Below are 24874 nucleotides of genomic sequence, written 5' to 3'. Positions count from 1 at the left end.
GCACCTTGTACAATAAGTAATTTTTGAAATACCATTCACTAACTGTGAAGGGTATCAAAGGCAAACAGGGTACTCTTGCTGCCCGCGCAGTGCTTCTCCTGTAGTTATGGATGACTGCGCTGTGGCATATGTAGTTTACAGAAGTCTAGAAGACTCTGCAGGCCTTGATAAATTATAGTCAATCCAGGCACATCTCAAGATATCTTTTAAATGATTTTTTGGGTGACTGTTTTTCTTTCTAAGTACCAATTCACAGTATTTGAACTTCTTGGTTATTTGCAGTATAATCCATTTGACTACCCATTAGACACATTAAATCCGGCCTTGATATCTTTGTGGGCAAAGTGAGATTGTCATACCATCTTGTTCAGAAGAGAGGCCCAGATGATGACTGTAACTTTTGTACAATGTTCAAGTCTCCCTGATGAACAGGAGGAATAAAGCATATCCTCTCTGTAAATCTTCAGGTTGGAAAATACCATGGTAAGAGGTGTCTCTGTCCAGTTTCAGAGTCACGTTAAAGGCTCTGATGACTTTCTGGATGAAAGAACAGCCAGAAATTCAGTTTTGGCCCTGAGATTGCTGTGCAGGTGTTACATAAAGTTTACGGAAGACTGCTTGGGAGAATTACGTGTAATTTATGATATGTAATCATCTGTCCAGAGCAACATGAGATCACATAAAAGTCCCTCTGACACATGGTGACAAGCAATAAGATACTATTAGTAAGGTCTGGGATGCATCTGAGAGGCCTGTGGTTGTTGGTTTTAGTGATTATCTACTCAGTTCTCCAAAACGGTCTATAGTACAGGCTGTGATTCATGTCGGCATGTCTTAGCCAATACTGGCCTAGCACAAGGCTCAGCTGCAACATCTCCTTTCTATTTGCACTGAACTCCCCATGGTAGCAAGTCTTGTTAAAATTGAGGGCAGAATTTATAAGAATGCTCACTGCACAACTCAAGCCCACCCTTTCCTTTTTCCAGATTATCATAACTGATGCATATGTGCTTATGAGAAATGAATAGTACCCTGGGAAAGAAAAACAGAGATATTAAAAAAACTCGCTTGTATTTTTTTGTAGGCTAGACACCGGATTGTGCAAACTTACTCTTTTTTTCTCTTCATCCTGTGAAGATATTAGTTTGCCAGAATTAACAGCTCAGGATTCAAGCTGAAGATGCAAGGGAATAGCTCCGCACACCCTGTGCTGGAACCACACACCAGCTTACTGACACGGACGCACTGCCTGAGATGTCACTTGTGGTTTGTCATCCTATTATGTTAACCCCATCAGCTGTTGGTACCATGACAGGTTCCTTTGTTCATATTTTTGCACACTGGAGTCACACTCAGTCAGTTAAAATCCATAAAACGTTCTAAAGATGCCAGGCATCCAAGAGAGTTTTCTGAGGTAAGGTTACGACACTGAGAACCATATGTGACAAACAGGCAAACGTTTGGGGGCTGACACCAGAAACAGCCCTTGTAGGCTGCAACATGCCTCATAGGCATAACATCAGCAAAAGAATGGTACAACTGTTCTTGCAAGTACTCAGCTCTTTAATAAATCTCATAGAGCTGTAATGCATTACAAATGGAATAGACTGCTAAATAAATCCCTGTGTGCGATAATCCAGAGCTGTAGTTCTTTCTTTTTAAGATAGCAATTAAGTACACAACAACGAAAGAGATACTTCAGTGATACTATTTTACAGCCCTTATACAGTGCTTTTCATTAGTAGATCTCAAAGAAGTTAATGCAGGAAGTTAATTTTGCTAACTGCAGTTGCTATGAGTTTCAATCTATGGATGAAAAAAATGACGCACAGGAAAGAGAAGTGATCTGGCACAGGCCACTCAAATGGCCAGTGGAAGAGTCAGGAAAAGGACAGTCTCTGCAGACTTGCTGTAGTGCTATATCTATCAGACAGCTCTGCTCTAAAGAGAAACCAGGCTATACTCAAGACATTAAGATCAAACGGGTTTCCATATTTCTTCAGAATTAGAAAAAGAGAAGTTAGTTTCATGAGACCTACTAAATTATTAAAGGGCTAGTGTACAGTTAGTAGGAAGCAGCACAGATGTTATGAAATGAAAATGGAAATACAGAAAGTCAGCTGGTATTTTATGAGGTGAATTGCTACCAGTATGTTTGAAGCCATAGTTAAGCTTTCAAAGTTTAGGGTGTCTTACTATATATGGAGAGAACATCCCTGACATCGGATATGACATCCAAAGTTCTGGAGGAATATCAGTTTCTGTAAGATATGACAAATACCTTTGAAATAATACTATTTAAATTTGTTCATTGCCACCTGAATCCCCAAGAATCATATAACGCTGGTCTTAAGGGAACCAAAGCTAAGATTAGCAAGAGAAGTATTGTCTCTATTAGGAAAACACTGAAAATTACATTTATAGATTTATTTTCATCAACAACAGCAGTTCTTGAAAGCTTCAGTTTTTGTAAGAATCATATACTTTCTCTGGTCAGCAGTCCTCTGATTTGACATAAATTGTCTCCACAAGAAATTGAACATACAAATTGATGTATTTTGATGAACTCTCTGTTACTTGGTAGTCAAAAAATCACAGAATCACAGAATGGTTGAGGTTGGAAGGGACCTCTGGAGATCATCTAGTCCAACCTCTCTGCTCCAACAGGGTCCTCTAGAGCATATTTCCCAGGATTGCATCCAGGCGGGTTTTGAATATCTCCAGGGAAGGAGACTCCACTATCTCTCGGGGCAACCTGGTCCAATGCTCTGCCACCCTCACAGTGAAGAAGTTTTTCCTCATGCGCAGACAGACCTTCCTGTGGTTCAGTTTGTGCCTGTTACCTCTTGTCCTGTCCCTGGGCACCACTGAGAAGAGTCTTGCCCTATCCTCTTGACACCGTCCCTTCAGATACTTGTACACATTTATGAGATCGCCTCTCAGTCTTCTCTTCTCCAGGCTAAACAGGCCCAGCTCTCTCAGCCTTTCTTCAGAGGAGAGATGCTCCAGTCCCCTCATCATCTTGGTAGCCCTCCGCTGGACTCTCTCCAGGAGTGCCATGTCTCTCTTGTACTGGGGAGCCCACAATTGGACACAGTACTCCAGGCGAGGCCTCCCCACGGCTGAGGAGAGGGTGAGCATCACCTCCCTCCACCTGCTGGCAACGCTTTGCCTAATGCACCCCAGGATACCATTGGCCTTCTTGGCCACAAGGGCACACTGCTGGCTCATGCTTAAATTGTTGTCCACCAGCACTCCCAGGTCCTTCTCGGCAGAGCTCCTTTCCAGCAGGTCAGTCCCCAGCCTGTACTGGTGCGTGGGGTTATTTCTCCCTAGGTGCAGGACCTTGCACTTGCCTTGGTTGAACTTCAGGAGGTTCCTCTCCGCCCAGCTCTCCAGCCTGTCCAGGTCCCTCTGAATGGCAGCACAGCCTTCTGGTGTGTCAGCCACTCCCCCCAGTTTAGTATCATCAGCAAACTTGCTGAGGGTGCACTCTGTGCCTTCCTCCAGGTCATTGAGGAATACATTGAACAAGACTGGACCCAGGACTGACCCCTGGGGGACACCGCTAGCTCCAGGCCTCCAACTAGACTCCGCACCACTGACCACAACCCTCGGAGCTCGGCCATCCAGCCAGTTCTCAAGCCACCTCACCGTCCACTCATCTAGCCCACACTTCCTGAGTTTACCTAGGAGGATGTGATGGGAGGCAGTGTCAAAAGCCTTGCTGAAGTCCAGGGAGACAACATCCACTGCCCTGCCCTCCTCTACCCATCACAGAAGGCTATCCATCACAGGCATTCCATCACAGAAGGCTATCAGATTGGTCCAGCATGATTTCCCTTTGGTGAATCCATGCTGACTACTCCGGATCACCTTCTTGTCCTCCACATGCTTAGTGAGGACCTCCAGGAGGAGCTGCTCCATCACCTTTCCAGGGATGGAGGGGAGGCTGACAGGCCTGGAGTTCCCTGGCTCCTCCTTCTTGCCCTTCTGGAAGACTGGCGTGACATTGGCTTTCTTCCAGGCCTCAGGCACCTCTCCTGATCTCCAGGACCTTTCCAAGATGGTGGAGAGTGGCCTAGTGATAACATCCGCCAGCTCCCTCAGCACTCGTGGGTGCATCCCGTCAGGGCCCATGGATCCGTGGATGTCCAGTTTGGACAAAAGATCTCTAACCTGGTCCTCCTCCACCAAGGGAGAGTCTTCCTTTCTCCAGCCTTCCTCTCTTGTCCCCAGGGTCTGGAATTCCTGAGGACTGGCCTTAGCAGTGAAGACGGAAGCAAAGGCAGCATTCAATAACTCTGCCTTCTCTGAATCCTCTGTTACCAGGGCACCCGCCCCATTCAGCAGTGGGCCCGCGTTTTCCCTAGTCTTCCTTTTGCTAGTGATGTATTTGAAGAGCTCCTTCTCGTTGTCCTTGACATCCCTTGCCAGATTTAATTCCAACTGGGCCTTAGCCTTCCTTGCCGCATCCCTGCACACTCTGACAACGTCCCTGTATTCCTCCCAAGTGGCCTGCCCCTTTTTCCACCTTCTTTAGACTTCCTTCTTCTGTTGGAGTTTTGCCAGGAGTTCCTTGCTCATCCATGCAGGTCTCCTGCCCGCTTTGCTCGACTTCTTCCTCAGAGGGATGCACTGATCTTGAGCCTGGAGGAGGTGATGCTTGAATATTAACCAGCTTTCTTGGACCCCTCTTGGACCCCTCTTCCTTCCAGGGCCCTACCCCATGAGATTCCCCTAAGTAGGTCCCTGAAGAGGCCAAAGTCAGCTCTCCTGAAGTCCAGCGTTGCAATCCTACTCATTGCCCTGCTCCCTCCTCGGAGGATCCTGAACTCCACCATCTCATGGTCACTGCAGCCAAGGCTGCCCCCAACCTTCACATCTCCAACTAGACCCTCTCTGTTCGTTAGTACAAGGTCTAGCAACGCACCTCTCCTCGTTGGCGTCTCCACCACCTGGGTCAAGAAATTATCATCAATCCTCTGCAGGAACCTCTTTGACTGTTTGTGCCTAGCTGTGCTGTCTTCCCAGCAGACGTCAGGGTGGTTGAAGTCTCCCATGAGAACCAGGGCCTGTGACTGTGAGGCTACTTCCAGCTGTCTGCAGAAGGCCTCATCGATGACTTCCTCCCGGTCAGGTGGCCTGTAGGAAACCCCCACAACAGTGTCACCCATGTTAGCCTGCCCTTTAATCCTTACCCATAGGCTCTCAACTTGCTCTTCATCCACCCCGAGGCAGAGCTCCATACATTCTAGTTGCCCCCTCACATAAAGAGCAACTCCACCACCTCACCTTCCGGGCCTGTCTTTCCTAAAAAGCACATAGCCATCCATGACAGCATTCCAGTCATGTGAGCTATCCCACCATGTCTCTGTAACCGCAATGAGATCATGGCCCTGCGACCGCACACAGCTCTCTAACTCTTCCTGTTTATTCCCCACGCTGTGTGCATTGGTATACAGGCATTTCAGAGAGCCAATCGAGCATGCAAGCTTCTCTGGTGAGGTGCAAAAGGATCCTCCATAGCTATGTCCTGTGCTGACTCCCCTGGCTGCATGCACCCGCTGGAGGCATCCTGACTTGAGCAGTGTTTTACTGACTACCTTGTCTCTATACCATTCCCTTTTCCCCACCTTTCCTAGTTTAAAGCCCTCCTTACCAGGCTGGACAACCTGTTGGCAAAGACATGCGTGCCCCGCTTGGTGAGGGGGATCCCATCTCTCTCTATCAGCTGTCAATCTTCAAACAGGGTCCCATGGTCATAGAAACTAAAACCCTTCTGCCAACACCAGTGGCGCAGCCAGTTGTTAACCCGGATGACTCGTCTACTCCTCCTCCCGTCCATCCCCCTCACAGGCAGGATTGAGAAGAAAATGACGGTATGGTAATGACAGTTCTGTTTGATGGTATCCGATTTGCCCTTGAACGGGCATATAACTTCTTATGTTCTTTGGAGACTTTGGATCTTAGTTTCCCATTGCACAGCAGGATCTGTGGTTTCCTGGAGAAGAATCATGGTTTCCTGGAGAAGAATATGTTGGCTATATGACAATGGAAACCTCAGAAATATAATTAAGCCTTCTAATGCATGAGATGAGCAACTAGATCAAAGTTCATTTTCCTTTTTAGGTCTCATTTCAGTTATGTACTTAAAATTGTCTAACTGTATAGGTACTTCTGTCAGATTTATATCAGCATTTCAGCATAAGCTTCTGATGACCTTCAGATGCAGGTCTTGATCCTAGTTATCAAAGTAACTAATCAGCTACATCTCTTATCAAAGACTGAATTTTTAGTATTAACTTTACTCATCTCAAACAATTCAGACCATGAAGTGAGAGTGAAGAATAAGAGAATATAAAGTATTTGTAGTAGGGTATCTGGTTATGACATAGCTATCTAGAGAATTCAGAAGAATCTGACCATTTCAGGGGATATTGCAAAATCTCTCTCCTTCAGATCTTTCTACCATTATTACGGGTTACCACATAAACAGCTACTTTGTGCATAAACCCCTATCAGCAGTCCCCGTAAAGAAACAATACTCTCTGCTTAGAAGTACTTAACCCAAGTAGGATTTTGATCTAATAAAAAGCAGAGCAGAAGGTTATGTGAAGTCTACTAGAATTTTACTATTTTCCATCATCATGATTTTGCATGCAAGAGCATTCAGATAGTGTGAGAATGGGACAGTCCAATTCAAACACTCAGACTCCTAGAATGAAAGTAACTTTTAAAGTTAATAACATGGCTAAGTATTTTGTTGCACACAGCTAAGTATTGTGCTGTTTGACTCTTGTACTTTTACTGTGACAATCTCCAGGCCATATTTTGTTGTTAACTGGAATGCTGCTAGCTGACAGTTTGGACTAATTATTGAATAAAGTTAGATGAGGTACAGGGAGATCTTCCGGAGTGAAGACAATTTAGACAAGCTGAAGATCTGTTCTTGGTCTTTATTTTTGGAATTTTTATACTAATTTTCAAATTAGCCAACTTATGTTTGTATTTGGGACTTCTTTGATAGCAGCTATCTATTGAAACTTTTTGAGTAACCGAGAGAGGCAGGTCAAGCCTATAGTGATGCCAACATACTCCAAGTCATACTGTAAGGTTTTGATTTACCTCAGTTATTGTCCTAAGCTGACCTGGGTGTATGTTGATACTATTTCCATATAGAGTCATTTCAAAATATTATTCAAACACGGAAACATTGAAAATGATTTTCAGAGTTTCACTACAGAGGGACTAATAGAAGATAGTATTATTGGCATTACTTGTCATATTTTTTGTCTCTATAATTCTAAAGAAAACACACTCCAAGGAACAATTGTCGTAGTTAGTTTGGACTATTTGCCTATGTTTATACAATATTACATTGTGCAGGGAGTTAATGTGACTAAAAGTATGTAACATTTAAATTCATTTTCATTGTTTAGTCTTTGCTTACATTACAAAACAGTCTGCCAACAGGTGCCAATGAGAACACTCAACTCTCACAAGAAGGGAGAAACAAAAGTCCAAGGACAAATTCTGTTCAGACTTCTTTATATCCGCATTTTGTTACAATGATGAGCCTCACTCAGGCCTCCCAAATATCCATGGGCTCATAAATCCATCAGCCAAAAGAGAACTTGGATCTTTGGGATGTATATGGAAAAAGTGCATGACATTCCGTTAATTTTGCTTTAAAAAATGTTTGAAAATTTGCCATAAATATGAATGATTTCTTCTAATACTTTTTTATTTTGTGTCTGAAATCAGTATGTTATATTTGCAATTTCATACTTATTGGTTTTATGAACTGTGGCTATTGTACCTCTACTTGGATACCTTATTTGGTCTTCGTGTTTTCCTTTTATTCTAATATATTCATTTTGCAACTCTGCAATCTGGGGAAAGTGGAATAAACTGAAGCCGTAAAGAGATTTCCATTAAGATTTTCGCACCTTGATGAAGGATCAGTGACAATTACCTTTTTATTTTTACAGACTTTGCTTAAAGCATCTGTTGAAGTAGTAGGAAGCAAGGAAGGTTATAATAAATATCTTAAGCTATAGCTAGTGATATGCCTACAGATTCTACTCTCGCTCAGACTGGTTTCAAACCTGGTTGTACTAGAAATATAATCTTTCTCAAACCATAAACTTTCAGTGAGCTTATCTCTTTAAATTAAATTTAGGTTTCAGTTAAGAAAGCCAGAAATGTCAGAATTTTATTTTTAAAGGAAAGCAGAAATGGCAGCTGAAATTTTATACCTCCTAAAGACAGACCTCCCAAAGAGTCTCCGCTTAATTCAGATGACTGCTCATTACAGTTTTTATTGGAAGTCAAATCGGGATGCTCTGGCAAAATAAAGAGAAAAGAACTACTTATTTAATTGACTGTTTAACCGAATCATGTTGTACTAGAATATCTTCTTCACAAGACCTTATATATAGAACACTGGAAATTTAAATTTGGATTCAAAAGGAACTACTCAGATCAACTGTGAAAAATCAGATCATGAAGTAGGTGGTAGGTCATATACAGTATTATTCAAATTAAAATTATTAGAAACAGTTGTACTTTTGGTTTGAGAAGTAACTAAGTATTCAAGACCTTACAGAATTAATGCTGTTTAAGAAGAAACTGGCAGCACAAATTGACATACATATACACATCAGTTCTTGTAACAAGAGTGCATTAGTACTCAAACTTTTTAAACTATTTTCTGCAAATATATTTCTTTTAAACTACTCCTATATATAAAAACAGTGAAACTGTGTTTAGAAATTAGAGCTCAGTTTTATCTTTTGACTTAATCTCTTTTGGACTAATACAGGACAATTATAAAATATTTGAATATAGAATTCTTCAGGCCTCTGCCACGGCCTGAGATATGTCCGATGAGAATCTATTCTGCAGTTGGTTAAGATATTTATTCAGTGCCCTGTGCTCCCTTTCCATAGTGTAAAGCATTTGTCCGTACAAGGAAAGAAAGGTACCATCAGTAGAGACAAAACTATGGGAAACTCAAGAAGGTTCTGTTTGTTACGTTCAGCTCATTCAGTCTTTCCATTTTGTAGTTTATCTTGCTAGCATTTCTAGCTGTCTTTTTAATAGAACAAATATCAAGTTTGGCCTGAATGGTAAAGGATAACTGAAAAAACCTAGCGATGCAAGTGAGCACACCTGTGGCGCAAACTATAGTACTCCTTCTAGCAGTTGCTGCATCTGATTATCTGCATCGGGAAAGAATCATAAAAACCCTGTGAGAGTTTCTGTACCCTCTTGGCTTATTCTTCTCTTTCTATGAAAACGTTTCAAAGAGGAAACTATCAGCTTAGTAATCTTTCATAATGGAAAAAAAAAAACTTTCTGGGAAAAGGATAGATCCTCTTTAACTGTCATCAAATCTTAATCAGACGAATGAAAAATGCCTGAAATTGGTATGACAGGGAACTTTATTCTGCTAAGTCTCCAGGGAAGTTTGTAGTTCTACTTCTTAATGATTAAGGAGAGAAAGGCTATGATTTAGACACTAAATAATGTATTCCAGGTGACCTACTGGTTGTTGAAGACTTGCCACACATACTGACACGACTCTGTAATAAGTCATACGTATTCCCAGCAGTGAACAAAGATGTAACAGACTACCTTAAAACATTTATTACATTTTCCGTGGAAGAAAAATTTCCCTACTGCTACAAATACAATATAGCACCAAGACTTTATTTCAGTAGAGTAACACTCAACATTGTATAACAAAAATATGAAAAATCAGAGTTTAGATACAATAAAATATTATATACAGATGCCACCACTCCCTACATTTTTTAGATAGTTCTAGAAAGGGAATAATCCCTGTCACAAACAAAATCCAAGTTCTGTTTTTATTTCTATCACATAGTCTCACTGAAACCAATAGGCTTCAAGAGGCAATACAGAATCTCACCCTGGCATACACATATCCTAATAAGCTCTGACCTTAAGATGCCAGCTAAGAGTGGCCTGAGGGAGTTTTTTTTAGTTCGTTTCTTGCTTACTGATTGGTTGTTTAAAGCTCGTAAGAACCTTGAAAGAAGTGGGTGTGCGCCCTGGGGAAATGCCTGCTTCTCAGGCGCTGAAGTATGACTCCTGACAAGTTTGGATATGTACAATAATTTTGTAAATTTCCAGAGAGACTTGCTGATAGGTGAAAGTACAGATTAAAACTAAGATAGAGAATATATGCCATATACATGCCATATGCCATATATAAAGTACACCCTATACTACTCTGTACAGAAACCGTATTTGTGACTCAGGATATATTTTTCTTCAAAATTGACTTCATTTCTTTCGTACCCTAAGAAATCCTAGAACTGCAAAATGACTTCTTAATAGGCATGATAAATATACACAGGAGGATTTTAAAAATGAGAAAATGCATATTACTGCTAGAAACCTATGTTGCTTTGGTTAATAGTAAAACACATGAAAGATGGACTAAAACTAGTAATACTAGAAAAATTAGAGACTTGATTCATGTTATTGGTTTTCCATGCCTGATGACTCAGTGCTGTTGCTATGACTCAGCAATGCTATTAAACAGTACCACTAATAGATGTTATGACCTGAGATACATGATCTTCTCCAGGGAGGCTTATACCTATTTAAAGACAAGGTCTGGTAGGAAATTACCTAAAATGAAGGACTGAAGCAGCGCGAAACTCCTAAAACAAGACTGATAATCCTTGGCATCACCGGTAGTGATGGCTCAGGTTCAGCCATCTATTAGATAAAATATATTACTTTTCATGAACAATAGTCTGCAATAAGAGATGTTTTCTGCCCTGAGAGGTGAAGCTACATTATCTGAGCTTCCTACATTCTTCAGATTGAATCAGTGGTATTAGGGCAAAAAATCTCATTATTCCACAGGAACTGGTTTTTCTAAGTAAGCATTGGAAGCTATCAAAATATATTGTCATTTTTTGGGCAGCGGTTGCGGTTTGAATAAAGCTTAGAACTGATGAGGGTGAGTCACTGACAAAAATTTCCTTTTTTTCTAGTTGTATTTTTTGTTAAAGTTCTATGTTATCAGCTACAAACAATATATCGTGGTTCTGATCGCACAAGTAAACTAGTGGATGTGATAAAGGTGATTTTACAGGATTGGGCCACAACTGAGATTAAAGTTTAATTTACTTTAGTGCAAAGAATGAGCATACTGAGCAAAGCACTGAATATGTTCTCCTCTGACAGAGCCTGCTTGGATGAGAAATCCAGGGAGTACCTATTTCAACCTGACACTTCACTTCCCAAGTGAACTTCTGCTACCAGTAAAGAGGCATGTCTTCACGTCACAAGAAACACAACATAGCTAATTCCCAAAGGAACTTCTGCGCAACTCCGGAGCAGCAGTGGCAAATCTCTTGTACCCTTTAGGTTAGTGATCACAGCAGAACCATTTCAACTACCAATTAAAAATAATTGTGTTGATTTTGTTAATCTCCCTCCCTCACTCCTGTGTTACAATAGGCAACTGTGATAGGTATCTGTGATAGGCAACTGATAGGTATCTTTGGTGATACCTACAGACAGCCCTGTTTGTTATTAGGTCAACTTAGTGTAGTTGTGGGGAAAAGGTCAAGCTTTCAGGCACTTAATGCTTCCTTTGGATACCTTTTTTTCTCTATTGAGTCCTTTTACATTCCAGGAAATAAACTGATCTTCAGAATCATATGGAAGCATTAAAATGCATTTTGTCTCATGTGGCCTTAAAAGTGACTGTATGATTTATCTGTTGCTTCATATCCTCTCCTTTTCTCAACCTGAAAGCCACAAGAGGAAAGAGGGGTGGAAGAAGAGACTATGGGTGAAATACATCAGACACTGACTATGTAATTTTCACTTTCCCTTGCCAAATTCTTGATGCTTTCCAGACCTGCAGTGGCACATAAATATAAGACAGTTGAGATACCAGCATCAGCTATAACAAACGGCAGTATCTTGATACCAAACACAGTAAAGAAACGTGTAACATTCTACAGCACTGCAAGTGTAAATGGAGGTAGGGAATGGGTGAGGAAGAACACTTGTGTGTTCAGGGGTATGAGATGATAGAGATGAAGACAGTGAAAGAACACCAAAAAAACAGAAAAACAAAGACACCTATACCTGATCTTCTACCAAACCCAGCAAGCTACCTTTTGTATGTGGTACTGGACATCATAAACCCATTCTACGCTGACGGTACTTCACTCGCTTACTTGCAATTTAGAAGTAAATCACAGTGAAAAAAGCAGTGATTGTCAAATACTTATCATATTAACAAAAGTAAACTATTCATGTGATCCAAAGGGGACGGGCTAAAGAAAATGCCATTCACTTTGGGAATTCTGCCAATGCCTGTTATTTAAGGGATATTTTTTAACAATGATCCTGTATTTCACATGCTGCAACGTGGCAAGCTCCTTGTAAGGAAACAGAAAAGAGGCATGCCCTTAAAGATTAAATTTCTTAACTAGATATGGTAAGAATGCACAAGCAGCAGTCCAAAGCACTGAATGAGATATTACAAAGATTATCTCTTTTTATCCGCTTGCTTTTTAGCTTTGATTGGCACAAGAAATATTTTAGTTTCTCTGCCCCTATTAGAGACATAACTGATAGGAGAAAAACCTAGTGCATGGGAGGAAGGAAAACAGACTGGAAATAGCCTGGAAAACAGGGAACGAAAGGAGCGGCAGATGCGCAAGTGAAGAAGGTAACAAACAAGCACAGATCTGGAATGGAGGTAGACAACTGTAGGAAATTACTCATCTGCAGCTGACATTTTTTTTTGTTCTGTTTTGATGACTTAGAGGAGACAAGGACCTAGAGGAGGCAAGGACAGTTTCTGCAGACCTGTAAAGTTTTACGCATTGCTCATGAAACTCACGTGCAGTATTCCTCTCCCGTACCTCCCAGAAGTAGGGCTGTATTCACACTTTCGACCAGCAGAGCATCACAGCTTCTGCCCCATTGGACAGCCCTGCTCTAGCTGCATCTGGCACCTGCAGGTCACAGAATGGGAGAAGGGCCAAGCACGGTGCTGTACTAGCGCTACGAATGAACCAAATCTCAGAGCCCCTACGTATTGAACACTTCTGCCAAGTGACGTGCAATGTAACATTGCAGTGCCTCCTCCATCTTCTGCGTCAGCATTCCCTATATGGTCTCTCACATGTGATAGCCCAGTTTCCCAGACACCAGAGAAGAACATGCTGCTGAGGACTGTGGCACACTTCCCCTCACATTTGCAAGCTGCAGTGTTAAACCCCAGACTTAGAGGCACTGGGGAGTCTGGTGGCACAACTTGGTTTGCTGCACGCGACAATCTTAAAAGATGAAGTTCTTACCAAAACAGATGACACTCCTCACCAAAAAATGAGCTGTACTGCCTCTGCGTGAACTCTGCAGAATTTTGATACAAGCTAGTACACAAAGCTATTACGCTTTACATGCTTGTTTAGCTGGGGATGTAGTCAAATATTTCATTAACGCCCAGTACAAAGAGAAAAGCGCATGTGCTCACTGTTGCCACCAGCAGTTTAAAGGTTCTTTTTCCGCACAAAATCCACTCCCATGCAACAGCTTGGAATTGGATTTTCCCTTCACTCCTTACTAACTTCCTAAGGGGTTGTTTAATACACGCTATTTTACATAATCCTGAAGATTATAAAGCATGTGCTCTAACTGAAATATTAATGCCAGTTAGTAGTTAACTCCACATACACACGTAAGTATAGAACTGACAGAAAACTTGTGTAAACCAGAGGTGATGTTCAAGGCATTGATAGACAACTGGGCATTTGATTTGTCTCTGTTCTCCATGAATTAAGGAAACAGCTCTCCTCAGTGCCTAGATTTAGCATAAGCATAAGCTATTTTTTAAGGTTTCTCTACAGTTGGTTAAAGAATTTTTAGCCCTGATCCTCTACTTCTACTCCTCTTGAAATTTCATTTTATACAGAAATGCTTACAGATAAGTCAAAGGAGGTTGCAGAGATGTGGATTCTGGGCATTGCATTTTTTGATATCTGTTATATCTAAAGCTGTTTTTTCTAGCAAGGTAAATGAAGATATCCTCACTTCTGCATCAGTCACTTGCAGAGCTCACAGCAACCACAAGGTTACCACCTGATATTCCAGAAATGTCAGAGCATGCTTTTGTTTAGAGAGGTGATCCTCAGGGCTGAAAATCAACACTAATGCTGGGCTGTGGAGGTCACTGGTATTCCATGTTAGCTCCTTGCAGTCCCTCAGATTCCTCATTAGTGACTCTGGGCTTTTCGGAATGAGCATTTGGGCTTAGTGAGCGAGTTCACTAAATGAGAATTCGATCACATGGACCTGTTACTCCCGCAGAGGGGCACAGGTTTTCCCAGAAGGACAAAGCGGAGCGAAGCCCCTTGCGCCACCCCGCTGAGGGGGACAGGCGTGCACGCGTTAACCCCGGCCGCCTGAATGAGCGACTCGCCGCGCTGCGTGCGTGCCGGTAAAACGCCCACGAGCGCAGGGAAGCTCTGCCCGCGCGCAGGCCAGCAGGGCCGCCGCGCCAGGCCCCGAGGCGGGCTCGCTCGCGCCTCACGCCAGGGCCGCGACGCCTGCGGCCTGAGAGCGGCCTGGAAAGCGGCCCTCGGCCTTCCCCGGGCCGCGCTCGGCTAGCGCGTGCTGCGCAGACGCCGCTAACCGATCAGTTAGCTCAGGCGGCGGCTCAAGATCTTCTCCAGCTAGTCGGGCCTGACAGCCCTCCCGCGGCGGGGCCAAGCTGAGGAGCACACGCTGCCCCTGGGCGTGGCCGTGGGCGCGGGCGGGCGCGGGTAGGAACTCTGCTGTGAGGGCCGAGTTTCCGCCCGGAAGCCGCCGCAAAGCCCGCCCCCCGCTCCCGCTGTTGCCTGGTAACGGCCCCAGGGGGGAGCCGCAGCGAAGGCGCTCCGGGTGGGCGAGCGGGCGGCGCGGCGCGGCGCGGCGATGGTGGACCCGGAGAGCGGGCTGTCGCTCACCATCGCGCGGATCGTGCAGCGGCTGCAGGGCTCCAGCCTCCACTCTCAGCTGGAGCGACAGGCCCGGGTGAGCCCCGGCCCGGCGCTGCCCCCAGGCCCTGCCTCCCTTCCCCGCTCCCCCGGCGCGGCCCGCCTCCCCCTCCCGGCCCGGCGCGGCCCGGCCCGGCCCGGCGCGGCGGGGCAGCCGGGGCCTCCCCTGTCGCGGCGGGGGCGGGGGGCTCGCTGGCCTGCTTCCGGAGCTGTGCTTGTGGTGTCTCTCTCTGGGAATGAAGGGTTGCGCTGTGAATGCTAAGACTGTCCTTCTAAAATCTCGCCTGTTCAAATAGCTCCTCAAATGACTCGCTTTCTCTTTTAGCCCTTAATGTGGAAAGCTTTACGCGCCCTCCCCCCGCCCCTTTCCTCCTCTAGGGCGTCCCCTGAGACAGTGAGGATTTGGGGGAAGGAAGTGGAAATAAATGAAAAGTAGATGTTGCAAAGATTATATATCGGTATCTGGGAAACCGGTTACTTTTTTATAGTTAGTAATTTCTGTGCACTTGAAACCAGCTTTCCGTGCTCCAGATGAACTTTGTTTCAGATGTTTCAAATTAAGTTGGCTTCAAGTTTTGTGACCATAATAACATCACGGTACTATAGCCGTTATTGTGCACTAGTGAAATATTTTGGGTTTGGTTTTTCTAAAATATTGGCTCTTACTTAACTTCAGTTTTTTGTACACTTAAATTGATAGCACTTAGAACTGTACAGCTCTTTTATAGAAGATAGAATGTCAATTATTTGCCTTATTTTTTCTTAGTTTTAACAGAAACATGTAACTTTGTTCTCTGAATGTCCCTAAACAACACATTACTGTGTATTGTTTTGTTGTGTTTAACATCTGCTGGTTTGGTTCCCCAAATGCCGTTTTAAGTATGTCAGCTACTGCTCCTGATCTGTGTTGACCGCTGCCTAAGTAAGCGAACAAACAAATGTGTGTGGTTTTAAGTTTAAGAGGTGGAGGATTATAGAAGAATTTAGACTTTGAGTTCTGCGAAGTGTGAGGAAATTCAGTGTCCCGAGTGGGTGGTCTCACATGAGGTATGGAGAAATCGGATTCAAGACCTCGTCTTAAATAAAGGCAGTGATGGGATTAAGGCAGTGATAAGATTAAAGAACAGGACTCTCTTTTAAGAACTATGTTACTAAATGTAATAAAACAATACCGAGCTCACCTCTGCTTTCATTCTCTTCTCTCTGTCTTCAGTGAGGCCTGATCCCATAGCCATTTGATACCTTGCACATGGGTCTTAAAACACCAGGAAGTTTGGGGTCATCAGGACTTGGCGGGATATTTGCATGCTGCTGGTGGATGGTTACCTGACGCGCCACTGAGTGACCGATCTGAGAGTCTCAGCAGTGCCCGTCAATGGTCGTGTCTGATGTCTAAAATGGCAGCTAGATTTCTAAGTTCCTCCCTAACTGTACTAGTAGGTCAGTGCCTGTTCAGTACAGACAGAAGCTGTATAATCAAAAAGCGTAAGCGTAACCTATAGACTAAACAAAAACTAGCGTGGTTTTGTAAACAAAAACCACAGCCAAATCTGCTATGATAGCTTAGCAGAACACTGATGTTTTACAGATTTCTTGGAGGAGGAGAAAAGAACTTAGTGCACGTCCAGGTTAGAAGATTCTTCTAGTCATACGGAAAGAAAGGAAAGAGGAAAGAGAATAAACAGGACCACAAAGATTAAGCTTGATTCTTAGAGTAGGTTTTTTGAAGAGTTTTTAACAGAAGATAAAATTAGAGCTATAAATCAGTAGAGAGATGTATAAGGCTGGAAAGTGAGGAGAGACACCAGCTAGAAGATTGCTCGATGTAGACTGTCATCTTTTGGAGTCTGTAGTTTAAATTAATGGGGTGAAAGGTACATCCTATTTATTAAGAATTCATATGTTCTCCTTGATCTTGAATTTTCTTAGAGACTTTGCATGCTTTCGTGTTCTTTCATGCACAATATAGGCTTCTTGTTTTGTTTATAAAGCTTTCATAGTCCGTATACTACTCTAGTATGTAGTCAGTTGTTGCTATGCTATGCAATTGCAAAGGCCCTGTCAGTGAGTTCCTAATCTTTGCTTCATTCCTTACTAACTCTACAGAGTTCTTAAGTTTCTGTATTTTGTCATACTTTGTATTAAATTAGTGCTTGATCCACGCATTGCATGGAGTAGTCCGGAAGCTGCATTATCAAGTACGAAATCTTGCTGTTGTTGTGCATCACACCCGAACTCCTGTTTGTCCATAGACCATGGTTTGTTCCTTCATCTGCTTGCTAACATTCAGTTTCTGAACTGAACGATTAGCCTGTACTTGTTGCATTAGTGACCCACGGGTGGTCCCTTTTTAGTCAATTTTAAGCTGCTTTTAAGAAATATATAGTGTTTTGAGAAGTCTGTTGAGGCAGCACGTCAGGATAAAACTTGTTTTGGGTATTTGTACAAAGGTTATGCTGTACCTTTAAAAAGAGTGCTGTTTATCTGTTAGTGTAGAAACTCACAATACTTATACTGATCTTTCAAAAAGTCATTTTGACATGGATACCAAATAATTTGCTGCCATAGCTTTAGCTTTGTGGATGTCAGGTAATCACATTTTTGTGCAGAAGAATGAGGTGGAAGTAGAATCATGTTTGTTGATGAAGATTTGGAAAATAAATGCTAGGATGAATTCTAAGGCTGACGTGTTGATAATGTGCCTGCAGTTAATACAAAGAGATTAATTCAGGAAAGAGTATAAACATGCCTGTCATTCGTCTTTCTTACGAAGAACCAAAATGTTAGATAGTAGCTTTCAAAAGGTAGGAATGGTATTGGGGTTGTTGGAGTATATGAGGAGAAACCTGATCTCTGTTGCTCAGCCACAGCGTTCAGTGTGAGTTTGTACCCAAATTTGTTTGCTTATCTCTTCATCCCAATCTTCCCTTTCTGGAATTAGTCTGGAGATTTCAAAAAAAATAGGTATTTTAATCCAGAGATTTAAAAAAAGTAGAGTTGGTAAGAAAAACTGAGACAGATGTCTTCTCTCAGAAAATGCAGTTTGACGGAAAGCAAATTTTTTTTCTGGAATTTTGTTTTAGAGAAAATCTTTGACAGTGAGATGAGAATGTAAGTGGAACACTTCAGAAGATCCAAGATGATATTTTTCTAACACATTTCCATTTGCAGACAAGTAAAGATTTTTTTATTTTAAGGAAAAAAAACCCAATAGTTTATTGATAAAGAACTTTTCTGAAATAGGAGGTGAGAATAGAATAAAATGAAAGTTAAAGGTACTGGATTATATTTTAAATTGAAAAGAGATACAATACTGGGAATCTGTCCTGGCATTTTCTGTTTAAACATTTTCAGATTTGTGTTTATTGTAGGTATGTCTGTAGTGGGAAGACTTGAAGGAGAATTTGCAGGGAAAGAGAGTAATGACTTTCTAAGTAAACTAGAAGTGGTAGCTTGAGTTAAGAATCAGCCCTGAAAAAAAGCGCAAAAGTATTAATTCAAACTCATTCCTCTCCCTCTGCCCCCTAACTGAGTGTTACAGGGTTGTAGAATAGAGGAGGAAGGGAGTACAGTTTGAGTGTATAGAAAAGATTTTAAGTGATACTTAAAGGTGTGAACAAGTTGTGGGGAGGAGTAATTCTAGGATACACCATGATTAGAATGATAATCCAGAGAAGATGACTCTGTGATCACTTTTTGAATAGACCTGTGGCTAGTACCAGAAAGGTTGAAAGAAAAAGATTAATCAAGGTAAGAGAGAAAGGTTTTTACAAGACTTCAAATGGGGCAAAGAGGGAAAGGGGCTTATGTGGAAACACTAGGAATGATGCTTATTGAAGCTGGAATTGTTGCCTGAATGTGTAATCCCAAAGGGAGGGCAGGTAAACATCTTGCAGTGGTTTGTGCAGAGTGCACAGACTGCAAGATAACTGAGAATATTATTTTCATGACATTTTTCTTCAACAGAAAAAAGGGAAATTGATAGTAAGCCTTATTTGAGTAAAAGATCAAATATAAAAAGAGGATGTTTCTGCGAAACGTAACATTTATTTACTATAACTTAACAAATAAAGGTAGGCTTATAAGTCATCACAGATAATTAACCATTCCTTTTCATATGTTGTATTTAAAAAAGTGTTGACTATCCCCTTCTAATAGAGCTTGTACTCTGGTCTAAATGGTTCAGCAGTACCATTTACAGCACAATGAGCTTTCTGTTTCACCTGCTAGATTATTTTTACTTCTATAAGAAAGTTCACAATATTTTCTCCCTTAGTGTAATTACTGTAGAAAATGTGGAAAAATGCCAACATAATCCAGGTTTTATACTTACTGAAGATTATTTAGTTATATTCAGAATTATTCCCCTTTCTGTAAAGGAAGATGTGAAATAAAACCAAAAGCACTCCTTTATATTTGTAGGATTTTAAGTTGAGTGTTTAGGGAGTGTCTGTGTAGAAACTGTTGTAACTGAAGTGGCTTAGACATCCCTAAAGGGGTTTAGACAAATCACTTGATTTTGATAAATCTGGCTATGGCAGCATGGAACTTAGTTCTGCTAAACCAGGACTATATTCCGGGTAGTGTGCTTTATTTTAATTTGGGAAATAATAGTAATAAAAGCTAAACATATTGAGCATTTGTGCAAAATGAACAGTAACAAATGCTGTGAGAATGTACATGCTTATCTTTATTTTAAAAAAAAGAAAGTTATTTGCAGAACTGTTTGCATGAGAACAAAAAGGTGTATTCACCTGATGCAATTCATGTCAGTATATTTAGAACTCTTGTTTAGTGTTTATTCTTATTGGAAAAAGAAATAGTTTAACACTAGAGTTATGCTGTAACACTCATGCCTCCTCTTTCTAGTATGTTGCTGGCCATCTAGCCATCTTCCCGTACTAATTTGCGTGCTGTGCCTTGATGGTCCATCTGTTTTCTCATGCAATCTGTACTGTGCAAGTCATGCTGATTGAATGTTGTTTCCAAGTTTAGATGCTGGTTTGCATCTAGATTTGTCTCTTTGTGTTCACTTACTCTGTGAAACAACTTACTACACCAGCCAACCTTTTGTGACTAGCTCTGTGCTATCCTTTTGCTTACTTTCAGCCAGATCCATGCTGAGTCTCTGGATTTTCTTCCCTCTTGTTATCCAAATACAGAAACCATGATACATTTAGAGCATCACTTATAGTGGTGACTGCCCAGGTCACAACAGGGTTCTTTACCAACATTGAAAATGAAGAAGATTTACACAGCGTATAAATACAAAGGATTGCTAGCAGTACCGTAGCCAACTTTGAGAAGCTTTGGCAAAATTTTGGAAGTCCTTAAACTATGATTTCTTTAACTTGGACACCCAACCCGTGAACCCTGGTGCCCTATCCAAAAGAATATGCATGCTGCCAGTTACGCTGGAAAAGAAATTGTAAACATTAACTTTTATGAAAAATAATTCATTATTGCTTGCTGAAATATGCATCATTCACCCATGTCTCCTTTTAGGACTCTGAGTTGCCCTGACTGGGCCTCAACAGCACGATTTCTTATCTGGGTGTCTTCCTGTCCCTTCATGAGTTGTTCCCTTCCATTGCTTACTGCCCTCTACCCTGCTTGTCATAGGTTGCTGATAGTATCAGATTAAAAACAACAACAACAACAAACCCTCTTTCATCAAGATGTGCGTATGGAAATTGGAGAATCTGTAGTTGTGTGCATACTGCAGTTTGATGATGCAGGAAATTAATTTGATTCATCAGTACAGATCTCATCAAGGTGTTATTTCCCAACAGAACTTTAGCAAGACATTTTTATCCATATAAATCGGAGTAATGATTTTTACATAAATACAATTTTGTCAACATGTTCTTCATTCTCCCAAAAAAAACATAGTGGATGAAAATGCAAATTATACCTTGGCAGTACACTGTACACAGTGGTATACAACACACAAACCCTGACAAAATACCTAATGTTATTTGCAACATAGCAACAGCACAGATAACGTTAGTCCAAAGAGGGAACCAAAGTGTGAGGGGAAACCTGCTCTAGTAGTTTTTGGAACATTAAAAGTCCACTCTGCTGTCTTCTTGACTCCCTGATTTGTTGCCCGTAAAAACACTTGCAAATTTGAAAGAGGGACCATTCAGTTAACTTATGGCAAAGTGAATCTTAAGGGATATTCTTTAGCCTACTAAAATAAATATTTTCTTCTTTGGTTATATTATACAGAGGAAGGGTATGTTCTTTTGTGTTAGAACTGGCTGCAACCGCTAGCAGGACTTCAGAGAAGCCTCTTCCAGCTTCTCACCTTTCAGGGATCTATTTCTGATCTGAAAAAACTGATCAGCAACTGAGTATGCTCTGTGCAATCAGCTCTTACTGATAATAGTTTCTGTGGCACTGTAGGTTTCTATCCATTGTAATCCTAAAGCGAGCACAAGGAGAGGTGGAAAGAGTCCTTGGGAAATTGGAAAGAGCCTTGGGAATTGCATCCTAAAAGGACAGAGAGTGAGACAGAAGTGCCCCATATCTGGAAAGGAGCATAAACTTGGGAGAAGTTTTCATGTTTCTGAGCAGAAAGAAATCTGTCTAAGGAGAGGGTTTTGCAGACAAGAGAAGGAAAAGAACACAGGAAACACAGAGGCAAAGAAGTAAAAGTTGTGGTAAGTAAAGGATTAGCATAGGAATATTTGGCGGTGCAGCAGGGCTAGCAGTAATGAAATAGAACTTGGCTAAAGAAATGGTTATAAAGATATGGAGGTAATTGATGGAGCTGATGAACTAACATAATCCCTGGAGAATGCGCTCCCCAAAGCGTGGTCCTGCTTTCCTTTTGGCTCCCGTGCTGCTGCATTCTGAAATTTCACTGCTTTTTTGGTACTACGGCCTAGGAAACATGTTCTGCTGGAAACAGCAGTTTACAAGACAGTCCTCTGTTGTATCTTTTGGCGTGGTGGAAATAGGAAGCTTTCTGTGCGGCCTGACCTCCTTTGTCACCTGCGGCCCAGTATTGAACTATATCAATTCCCAGCATTTCCAGGAAGCCACAAGAAAAAAGGGTCGTCACTGTGAGTGTCAGACCTTCCTAAGTGAGCCAAAAGCTCCCAAATTTTGCAAACTTATGAACAACAGAGAATTAAAATACTGTTCTCCTCTCAGCGCTTTTGTCAAAGTTCAAGTTGTCACTTGAATTCAAAGACGATAAACCCACTTGTGGCTAGATTCATCATCTGTCAGTGAGTTGTATTTGAGTTTTTTTGCATTCCTAAAAAGGGTTAACGGAACACGTTTTTCACAGGTGAACACCCCGTGGACCTTGGCAATAAAGTTAGCCATACATATCCCAAAAGACAAAGTTCAAAATTCACAAAACTATGCAAAAAAAAAAAAAAACCTACCTCTGAGGAACAGAAAGGCATAATCTGTCCAGTTTGACATATGTTGCTTTATTTAAAATTCATACAGAAGAGGGTACAAAACCAGTGCCTTGCAGTACAAAAAATCAGCTCAGCCTGACAGACCGTAAAAGTCAGTCCAAACCAGACACATGACTTTCCATCAAAGTAGATTCAAAAGGAATCCTTCATAAAATACTCCTTGGGGCTGTTGTTTACAAGGGTATTTTGTGAGCTGCTGAGAACTCCCATAACAAGTCTTTATTTGTCTCTGTGCTTTTAGTGACGATCCTTCTCCTGTTTTTACAATTATGCTGAACAGAATAGGTAGGTGGTTGTCATTTGAAACAAGAATCGTGTAGCTCACTACACCTTGTAGTTAATGCCCATGACTGCCTTTCTTTCTCAAAAAGCATGCTCACAGTCACTTTGCCATTGCATTCTACAAACCAAATATAAAAGCGCTTATTACCTGTAACAGCAAGGCATCTTAAAATAAGAGGAGAAACGCTGATGCTGTTAATTGGTCCTTCTCCCTTTCCCCCTTGCTGTTGGTCATTCCCCCTTTCAACTGTGGAAAAGGCCAAATTTTTCTTAAAATTCTGCAATATGAATGACTGACACTTTTAGCAAGCTGTGCAGCACAGCAAATACCCTTTTCATGCTTCTAACATCTGCCTTGAGCTTGCATGGCTGGGGAGTACGTTACACACACAGATCTCTGTCGTTTTCAAGTTAACAGCCAGGACTGTTACTATTTCCGCACTCTAGCTTCATCTTCTTGTGTTAGGTAACTATTGCAGCACTTCTTGTTTAGGAAAAAATGTAATACAAGTCATTTCACAAAAGCTCCTGAGTTTCTGATTGCTGCCCTCTTGGGTCCATTTGTCTTCTCCTTTGGTCTAGCTATAAAAGACGAAGGAGATGATATAGCTGCTGCTGTTGTTGAAAAAGCTGCAGCAACATCTACTTGGTAGTGCCGTGGGAGGATGGTAAAGCCTGTGTCGAATACATTTCCCTACACGTGGCAGTTTGTAGCTGGCAATCGCTGCTGCAGTGTGGAGTGTTTGGCCCACAGCGTGGGTTTGAAGTGTGCAGTTGGCACCTCTTATCTGAAAGAGGTGAACTGCAGGAGGTTAAGTGAGAAATTACGGAACGTTTTCCGTCTGATTCTTTTGTGTGCAATACAGTGCGTGGCTTCTAATCATGTATCTGTGTACCGTGTGACCGGTCCTAACATGCGAAGAGTCTGGTGTTTGTGCCGAGCATGCAGGGTGCTTGCTCAGAATATTAAGCGTATATGCCACGGGGTGGGTACTCCGTCGCCCCGTTCCTCACTTACAGCTTTTGTCGCTGATATAAAAGCAATGACATCTAGTGAGGAAAAAGTTACCTATGGTTTTTTTTTGGCTGCAGATACTATCTCCAAGGTAATATGGAACAATTTGCTGATGTATGTAATATTAAGCATGTACATTTGTTATTTCATAACTTAAAATGCAAAGTTAGCTTTCTTTTTAGTGTTTTCCTGATGCTTATTCGTTTATTTTTATTAATATTTATATTATTACTGTTGTTACACTATTTTAAATATGTTGTTATATCATTATCCTTAATGTTATATTTAATGTTAATATTTTACTTTGCTTATTTATTAATATTTATATTAACTAGATTTGTTTATTTATTTACTCTTTTTTCATATTAGGTTAGCCTACACAAACCAGAAATTAAGCTGGAATCACTAAAAGAAGACATTAAGGATTTTCTGAAGACTTCAGGTTTGTAATACTTCATTTCAGTAACGTTTGTGGAGGAATTGATGCTTTCCTGAATAATTATAGATATTTCTAAGAACGTAGGTGGTGTACGTGGTCACAACAGTAGTTCACGCAGCTCAGTATCCTGTCACTGGCAGTAGGCAGAGGCAGACATCCGGTAATTCCAGATTATGGAGCGCACGTGTTCTAGTGCATGTTTTACAGATTTTAAAATCTTTGTGAACTCAGACACCTTCCTCTGATTATGTTTAAAATATCAGTTAAAGATAAAAATTGTAGTTATTTTTAATGTAAAGATGGCATGATTAATTATCCACAATTAAGTGTACACATATGCAACTTTAGGTCAGCACTATTAAGTATAATCCTGTCAGAGCACTAGAATACTTCCTTAATGGCTTTCACATTTGATAAAGGAAGAAGAAAGATACCATTTTATAATACTGTCACAATTTTATAGTTCTGTGTCTGACTTATCTTGTGTTTCGATTAATGGTTTGTCTTGTCCTTTTATGTAAGGACGGGCTTCACAGAAGAAAGATTATAGGTTACAGCGCCCCGTAAATCTAGTGGAATGAAATAATTAGACTTACTGTAGGTTTGAGCACCTGATTGAGACCTGATCCTTTTTTCAGCAAGATGCCTCATT

The 24874-nt window shown here is 41.4% G+C and overlaps 1 protein-coding gene across 3 annotated transcripts in view; it reads left to right on the top strand.

Moving 5' to 3' along the window:
- The first annotated feature begins 14667 nt into the window (after positions 1-14667).
- TBC1D19 (TBC1 domain family member 19) overlaps positions 14668-24874 on the top strand; it is a 54500-nt gene continuing 44293 nt past the window's right edge. The window contains exons 1-2 of one of the 3 annotated variants that reach the window (XM_068943234.1): positions 14668-15084; positions 24153-24225. In XM_068943234.1, coding sequence (XP_068799335.1) covers positions 14986-15084; positions 24153-24225 — 172 coding nt within the window. In that variant the 5' untranslated portion in view covers positions 14668-14985. Of the gene's footprint in view, positions 15085-21455; positions 21713-24152; positions 24226-24874 lie in introns of those variants that run through there. The other 2 variants (XR_011141082.1, XM_009673442.2) reach the window with 2 other exon arrangements.

Source organism: Struthio camelus, chromosome 4 (assembly GCF_040807025.1).
Source record: "Struthio camelus isolate bStrCam1 chromosome 4, bStrCam1.hap1, whole genome shotgun sequence".
In the NCBI taxonomy this organism is placed as follows: domain Eukaryota; kingdom Metazoa; phylum Chordata; class Aves; order Struthioniformes; family Struthionidae; genus Struthio; species Struthio camelus.
Note: the sequence above shows the minus strand (reverse complement) of the source record. Positions and strands in the feature narration are given on the sequence as shown.